The sequence below is a fragment of the Amphibalanus amphitrite genome, unplaced genomic scaffold, assembly GCF_019059575.1.
Source record: "Amphibalanus amphitrite isolate SeventyFive unplaced genomic scaffold, NRLGWU_Aamphi_draft 002773F_arrow, whole genome shotgun sequence".
NCBI classification, from domain to species: Eukaryota; Metazoa; Arthropoda; class Thecostraca; order Balanomorpha; family Balanidae; genus Amphibalanus; species Amphibalanus amphitrite.
In genome coordinates this window covers 7,113-15,419 of record NW_024884133.1, presented here as the reverse complement: position 1 = coordinate 15,419, position 8,307 = coordinate 7,113, and the positions used below count along the sequence as shown (strand labels likewise).

The 8,307-nt window shown below is 51.9% G+C and overlaps 1 protein-coding gene across 1 annotated transcript; it reads right to left on the bottom strand.

Annotated features, from left to right (window-relative positions):
- Window positions 1–701: 701 nt before the first annotated feature.
- LOC122377354 (cathepsin L-like) lies at window positions 702–4,320 on the bottom strand (the record flags this gene model as incomplete). The annotated part of the gene is made up of 2 exons (XM_043357288.1): window positions 4,124–4,320; window positions 702–1,190 (listed from the first exon to the last, which is right to left on the bottom strand). Coding segments are annotated over exons 1-2 (686 nt in total), but the record flags the coding sequence as incomplete, so codon positions are not given.
- Between the last annotated feature and the right edge of the window lie 3,987 nt (window positions 4,321–8,307).

The following is an 8,307-nucleotide window of genomic DNA, read 5'->3' as shown; positions in this document are numbered from 1 at the left end:
GAAAAACAAGGTCATATCTCCGAAACCAAAAATCACAGAAACTTGAAATTTTCAGTGGACATCAAGAAAGGATGGACGAGCAGCTATACGAAAAATCAGCCTTCTAGCTCAAAAAATGTTGAGTGCAGAGCAGAAAGACTGCCTGGGGGGGTGGCAACCACCCCCCCCCCCATGTGCGGGCGAGGGTTAAAAGGGCTATCGAATGCGCTTTACTGCGGTGCTGTAGCTTTATCGGTTCCCGAGATAGCCGTCGGCAGTTTCCAAAATGTTGAAATAGTCAAAATTTTACCTTTGGTGACCTCTGGTGACCTGACCTATGACCTGACCCAAAAAATGACCAGGTGTTTTCGTCCTTATTTTGGACGTTCTTTCGATTGCCGCTTACCGCGTGTCGCTACGTGGCCAAGGAGCCGAGTTAGAAGGGGGGTGTTCAGACACCCCCCCCCCCCGGCCCGGTGCCGAATCTCAGAGCACCGGCCCGGCGCGGGTTGACAGCGAAGCATTGTTTATCGTTTATCGCTCATCCTATCGCATGCGGAAACCACTGTGCATGACTACGGTCCCGCGCTTTTCAGATAAATAACGCAGCATTTACCCATCATCGGTCATGACCAGTCACTCTGTATTGAACTGATCCTTAATCACACCTATGTACAAGCTGACCTCCACACTAACGATCGAGTACTGTCCATGGACCTCACCCAACCAGCGGGTAGGAGGCGTCGGTCGCTATTCCGCACATGTTGTTGGCGTCCTTGTGGAGTTTTAAGTAGCCGTACTCGCCCCAGCCGGGTCCCCACGAGTTTTTGATCAGCCAGTAGGTGACCAGCTGGCCGAAGTAGTCCTCTGAGCCGAAGCCGACCACCTCGACGGCCAGCGTGGGCCGGTCGGTGCTGCAGTGGTTCACGTGCAGCACGCCGCCCGCGTACAGCTGGAACGCCGTGTGGTCGGCGTCGATGCGCGCCGCCGTCGGCCCCACCGTGGCCACCACGTACTCGAGCTCGGGCTCGCTGGCGCGCGACGTGAACCTCCAGTCGGAGATGTGTGCGACGCCCGTGTGGGAACGGCAGCTCTCCCAGTCGCCGCCGTAGTACCGGTAATCGGCGGCCTTCGATAGGCCGTCGCCGCTGCTGGAGAGGTACTCGAACGCCTGCTCGGCCCGCCCGGCCGTGCAGCCGTGTGTGCCGTAACTGCGGGAACAGTGAGTGGGTATACACTGAGTCAGAGTTCGACGGCGGGCCGCACGAGTTTCAAACATTTCTGCAGGACACTTTAGGGAAAATTGCACGCCAGCTATATATGTGTCACAATATGCGATACGGCGACCATGCAATGTTTTGATATTTTTCAGCATCTGCTATTGTACCCCGTGCCGGCATTACCCTATTGTATTTGTATTGTATTGAACAATCATGAGCGATCCACATTCTGAAAGTGCGTGGCGATTACTGCTCAGAATCCGTATCCGCGGTTACTAATCTAAACATTCACAGCATTCACACACTCACTCACGTCAGAGCACGGACAGAGACACCTTCGTAGTACCACAGGTACAACTCACCCACCCACCAACCCGTTGGTCAGCGACGATCAGTTGATGCCCCGTCCACTATCGCGGCTTTAACAGATCGGGCAAAGGGGGCGGGGGACAGCTGCGACAGCTGAGTTGGAAGACTGTTGAGTAGAGCTGCGGCTCGATGGGCGAACCGCCGCCTACCCGTTTCCAGCCGTGGTCGCGGAAGGTGAAAGAGGTGGTCTTGCCTGGAGTGTCTCTCCCGGACAGCGCTGTTTGTGACGAACATGGTTGCCAATTCCTCGGGTTCGCCGCGCTGAATGGCTTTGTGGGCGATAACAAGGGTTTGATAATCAGCCATATGACGCGGGGACAACCACCCGAGCTTTTTTCGCAGGTCAGAGACATGGGCAAATTTACGGCGACCGAAAATGACTCTAGCAGCGAAGTTCAAAATTTTTTGGAGACGATCGAAATTTTTTTGGGACCCGTTGCCATAAACTGAGAGGCAGTACTGGATGCGTGAGATAACGAGTGCTGTCACGAGCGTTCTAATGATGCCATCCGGGAGACTGTGGCGCGCATGGGAGAGACCGATCAATAGTCCCGTACACCGGCGGCTGAGTTCGGAGACGTGAGCGTCCCAGGATAGAGTACTGTCAAAAGTGACGCCCAGGTTCCCCACCTGCGCGCACGGCTGCAACGCTGCGTCACGGAACGATACCCTGAAATCTGGCAATTTGCGTAAATTTTGACGACTGCCGAAGACAATGAGCTGTGTTTTACTGGCGTTGACCTTCAGGGCGTTAGCGCAGAACCATTCGTTTAGTGACGCGAGCGAAACCTCCATGCGCGAGATGAGAACTCCAAGGTCCCTGGCAGGACCGCTAACCAATACTTGGGTGTCGTCGGCATATTGAAAGACTACTGCATCACCCGCGTACAGCGATAAGTTGTTAGAGAAGATGGTGAAAAGTAACGGCCCTAACGCAGAGCCCTGGAAGACACCCATGGTATTAGGAAGAGGCCGAGACAGCACTCTACTTCCGGACCCATTTTTCAACGACACGCTCTGGGTGTGTCCATGAAGATAGGCGGCGAACCAGGAAATTTCGATACCGTGCAGCATAAGTTTTTGCATCAGAAGCTCGTGGTCTATCACGTCAAAACATTTACTAAGATCGAGAAGGCATAGCATTGAGATCTCCCCCCTGTCGGTGGCGGCCAGGATGCGTTCAGTGACGGACAACAACGCGGTTTCAGTAGAGTGCCGGGGGCGGAAGCCGTGCTGTGAGGATGCCAGAAGGTGATTGTGAGAGAGGTAGATGTAGAGCTGCTGATGGACAATGCGCTCAACCACTTTCATGATTACAGGAACCAGGGAAATGGGCCGGAAGTTTGCGGGGTCTGAAGGATTGCCGGATTTGAACAGAGGGTGAACTATAGAATGTTTCCATGAATCGGGGATATCGGATTGAATTAAGCAGGTATTGATAATATGCAGGATGACACCACCAATGGCTCGGAATCCGGCTTTCAGCATGCGAACGCAGACACCGTCGGTACCGCAAGCACCCGAGCTACGCATGCTGAAAATCGTCCGCTCAAGCTCGGCAAGTGTGATTTCCCGAAGTTGAAAGCTGCATGCACCTACACGGGTAAGACGTACATTCAAATCAGTAGGTGCGTTTTGGGCTCGGATCTCGGCAGCGACACGAGGACCGACGGATACAAAGAAAGAATTTAAGTCATTGGCAGATATGTAGGTCAGGCTGAACATCAGAACCATCCTTCTTACCGGCAACCACCGACCTGATACATTGCCAAACTTTGTTGGGGCCCCGTTCCCCGATTTCCCTCTGTAGTTCCACCCGCCGGTCGCGACGCAAAGCCGCCCGGACAGAGCGGTTAAGGTTTTTGTACTCGCTCGAGTTGCGGCCTAAATGGCGGAGCGCAGCGCGACGTTGGGACATGAGATCTCGAGTGGCGTCGGAGACGGGAGGAGCAGTCGGGTTACGGATAGACACATGCTTAATTGGGGCATGGGCATCGAAAACAGGTACGAAGAAAGACAAGAAAGCATCCCACTTATTACTGACGGTTTCGGCGGAGAATACATAATCCCAGTCAACATCGAGTAAGTCATGATGCAGTGCACGGTGATCCAAACGCTTAAAGGAGCGAGACGAGATAACAGTGGGCTTTTGACGCAGTTTCGGCACATTCATAACGACATCGATAAATTTGTGAGGACTGAAGTGACAATATTTAACACGGGTGTCGCAAACGAGCTCACGGTTGTTAACAATACACACATCCAGGAGCGAGCCGGAGGAAAATGTTGCAGTTGTCACTAATTGATCTAATGAGTAATTTGATAGGAAGCTGCTTAGGTGTTGACGCGCGCGGAAATTAGGCTCTTTCAATAAATCACAGTTGAGGTCGCCGCAGATGACAAGCGGAACACTGGGGTAATCGATTATAACTCGTTGCAGTTGGGCCTCGAGGTCCGTGAAGTCGGCAAGCAGAGCAGCCTCACTGTGTCGGGGTGGCCGATACAGGGAGCAGATAATCAGCTGCCGGCCCTGTTCAAGCTTTAGCAGCGCCCACAGTGACTCCAGGCTGCTGGCAGAGCTCCCACTGCCCGGGATCTTGAGTGCGGTTGACGTGATTTTAGCCTTGGTGATAATTGCGACACCGCCGTAACCGCTACCATCTGGGCGGTCCACACGACAGAGCGTGTATCCTGGAATGACCAGGAGGCGGTTCGGGGTGGTCGAGCGCAGCCAGGTCTCAGCCAGAAGCATGACGTCGTAGTCGTGACGATTGAGCTCAAATGTCAGCTCCTGAACTTTGGGCTTCAGGCTTTGAATATTCAGGGAGCCGATGAGTAATTTGGGCGGGTCGTTCGGCCGGCTAGACTGGCGCTGAGTCTGTCGAGCAAGCCGGCCATGTGCTCCGTCCACTGGGCTGAGGGGGCGTGGCCGATTATGATGGCGGATGACATGGGCGGGAAGACTGCGCCGGATAGTCTCGGCGACTTCCCGAGCCGTGTTGTTGTTAAGCCGGTCACGCACCTCCATCAGAAATGCCAGGTCGTATGCACAGGCAGGAGCAGTTTGGTCGTCCCGTCGATGGTTGATGTCAGGTGTTTGGCACTCTACACGACGAGACCCGTGAGGGGTCCCAGTGCCGGGAGCAGTCAGCTGTTCGCCGCTCCCATGTCCCCTCGCGCGCCGAGCGCGCCAGCCCGCGCGACGGCCGCGCCGAGCGGGCCGCCGGGGCAGGGGACGAGGGTCGGCCGGCATTGTTGTTAGCCGGCTACCGGCGTCTCGGGCGCCGGCCGGGACCCATAGGGGCTGGTCACCATGGCAACCGACGGCGGTTGGGAGGGGGAGACCTGGGCCATGAAGGCATGCGCGGCGGAGAGAAAATAGTCCTGCAGAACTTGATGATTATCTTGAAAACGACTGCAGATAGACGCTTAAAAATTGCACCGTTGAGAGCGTCATTAAAAAATACGTAAGTCTGTATGTAACGATGAGCTCTTCTCTTCGATAATTTTTCCGATAGTTTCACGACAGCGGCTCCAGCGACGAGCACCGACAATTTTAAACAGCAAATAAAGCCAGATACGGTTCACTCACAGGTCAGGTGATTCCAAAATCAGATGCAGGATGAGAAGTAGAACACAGAATACACAAAGTTACCAATCGCACGACAATTTTTCCCACTCAAAATGCTAAAATACCGCGGAGCGGCCGGGGTTCGCCGGTGTAGCGCTCAACCCGGCTACGTCTTTTTTGCATCTATAATTTCACCGCTTTTTTGTTAGGCTCTCAACGTCTCATCGATTATCTGCCGTACTACAGCAAGCTTTATCTCGAAGCTTGTTCCGTTGGCTTTCAAATGGAGCTAAGCTAAAACATGGTCAAACTTTACTAAATAGTTGAGTTATGAATAATGGAGGTAGTGGAGGCCGGGGGAAGCCCGGCATAGTAAGCTCTTTTTCATTTTTATGACATACCTTATGTGATGCATAAAATGTTGATATCCTGTTAGCTAGATAAGTTAACCCTCGCCGGCACAGGCCATTTTGAGTCCTTCGACGGCACAAGGGGGGGGGGGGTTGGTACGACCCCCCCCTCGCGTTTGGCCCCTGATCGAGCTAGAGCTTCGCGGAAAAAACGAGCGTGTTGCCCGCCACGAGACTAAGCCGATGATACCCAATTTTAAGGTCCTAGGTCATCGGGTTCCAGGTCAGGTCAATGACCCAAAAACCGGGAAAATCGGGACCTGTTAGAAAGTCGTAAAGTGTGGCTGCTATGTGGTTTTCCGGGGTGCTGATCACGAATATCGTGTTAGTTTTGATCAGAGATGATGTCTTTAAGCATTTAGACCAGGTCGGGTCAGGTCAGGTCAGGTCAACCGGTAGGGGTTGTGACCGGGTATTCGTAATACGTGTCAACCGCCTCGGACAGCTTCGTAACATGTTAGGAAGGCACCAAAACTACTTCGTAAATGTTCAAATGGTTGCTAAATTCGAATTCAGCTAAAAAAACTAGCCTAGAAACATGCAAAACTCGAAAAAGTGAACCGAGGTCACCCGAGGTCACCAAAGGTCAATGACCTGACCTGACCTTCAGGTGACCTTGACACTCACCCTAATGCATGGGAGCAACATCAAATCACATGTTTGAACGTTTGAAACCACGAAAAGCTTGCAAACGCGCGGCTAATGCGAGCCGACATGCGCCGAACCGCGATTTCGGCCAAACATGGTCACAGAAAAGAGGTCACAGGTCAAAGGTCATTGGGGTCAGGGTCATGAAATTTTCAGGGTAGGTGTAAAATTGATCAATGCGAGGGTACTGAAAGTTTCGTCGCGATCGGCCGCTTGTTACACGAGTTATTCGCGAAAAACCTTAGGAAGGGTGCATCAACCCCCCCCCCCCCCTGTGCCGGCGAGGGTTAATTGGCCGTGTTGTCCCCAAAACTTGGTTTTGCCTTGCTTTGTCATCCAGAAGTGGAGAATCAAAAGCATGCGATAGCATGCTTTTGCATCCGGAAATTCCCATTGGTGGGTCGTTGAAAAAAGTTCGGCTGAGCCTGTTTGTCAGTGAGTATCCTATACATATATGGCCTTGGTATGTACGAGTATGTATGTGAGTATGTGAGTTCGTCCAAGCTTTTTTGGACCTGGAGTTAAAATGGGTGGACCGATCGGGACCAAAGTGGTACCGTTCGACTCGTCTCCGGCGAGGTAAACTTTTGGTGCTGGCCTCAGTTCGCTCAATGCTTCGTGGCACATGCTAATCCCACTTCAAAGTTTCGGTGACACGAATTTTTTTTTGTCAAGGCTACAGGTCAGCCCGAGGCTACGGACAAAGCCACACTGGTGGAACACATCGGTAACACCTTGAACCAGTTTCCAGGGGGTCACCGTCTGCGAGGGGTGCAGGCTGCACGTGCTGGGGTCGGAAAACTGCTTTGACGTGAGGTCCTCTGGCTCAACGAAATTTTGAGCTATCAACCTCGAAATCGGTACAATGGTAGTCCCAGGCAAGGCCTCCAAAATAGTCCTAATTTGATTGAGCTAAGCTCTGTGGTGGTGCATGAGCTATGCACGTGCAAGCTGATTGCACCCCTTCGTACGTTACCACGCCTGCAGGGTAAACGGCAGCTCTAACTGGTTCAAAATTTGCAGGTCATAAAAAGAATACATTGAGTCATGACCTTCCGGCGAGATAATATCCGGGAGGTGCAAGCTGCGCGTGCGGGGGGCGGATAACGGTTTTGACGAGGGATCCTCTGATCCCGGGAAACGTCGAGCTAGCGACACAAAAATCGGTATACTGATAGAACTATTCACACGCTACAGGATGTTATGGAAATGACTGCACTGGGGTGCCTGGGACAGAGCTATGCACGTGCAGTTAAAACCCGGCACCGCCTGGGCTATTTCCGTACCCACGACAGCCTGGGGGGGGGGGGTCGGATCCGACCCCCCCCCTGTTATCTCGAGAACCAATGGTCGCATCGAGCCCCGCGAGGCGGCGTTCGAAAGGTCTCTACGAGACCTTCCCAAAGCACTCTTAAGATTTTAAGATTGAGGTCAACTTTCGGGTCAAGGTCAGGTCAAAGGTCAAATTCTGGGGTTTTACATGATTAGGCTTACGGACAGCGGAATCGATAGCTGCTGCTCGAAACTCACCAAAAATGACCTCAAAGGCCTAGTGAAGGTACCATGTAAGTATAGAGGTCATACTAAGTACGGGTCAAGGTCAGGTCAGGTCACGAAAGGTCACGGTTTTCACTTTCTGCTACATGGGCGTGCAACAAATGTTTTATGGCTTATTTTTCACGCCGAATCCGATGGTAATGGTTATATGTGACCCCAATTCACTTTGCTGGTGATTAGTGTGCATTGAAAGCATAAAAAATCGTTTATACTAAACGAGGGCTGAGAAAAAGGGTCATTTTTTCAACTTTTTATTTTTGACATAAAAATGCACTTTTCTAGACGAGCTTTGTCCCAGGAATCTAGTGGTGCCATTTGTTTTCACATGCGATGTTCAGAGGTGCCTCTAATTCACGAAAATGCTAATGACGTCACCATGCCCTATGCATGTTGGAGCTATTTTTTACAATTTGGGGGTCAAAAATCAAGATAGAAAGTTGAAATTTGGGACATCTAATGTTCTAATAGAGCTCTATAACATATATTCCGGTTTTTTTGGAAATTCTCAAAATTTTGGATTTTACTAGCTGTTTTCCAAAAATGTAGTTTTTTG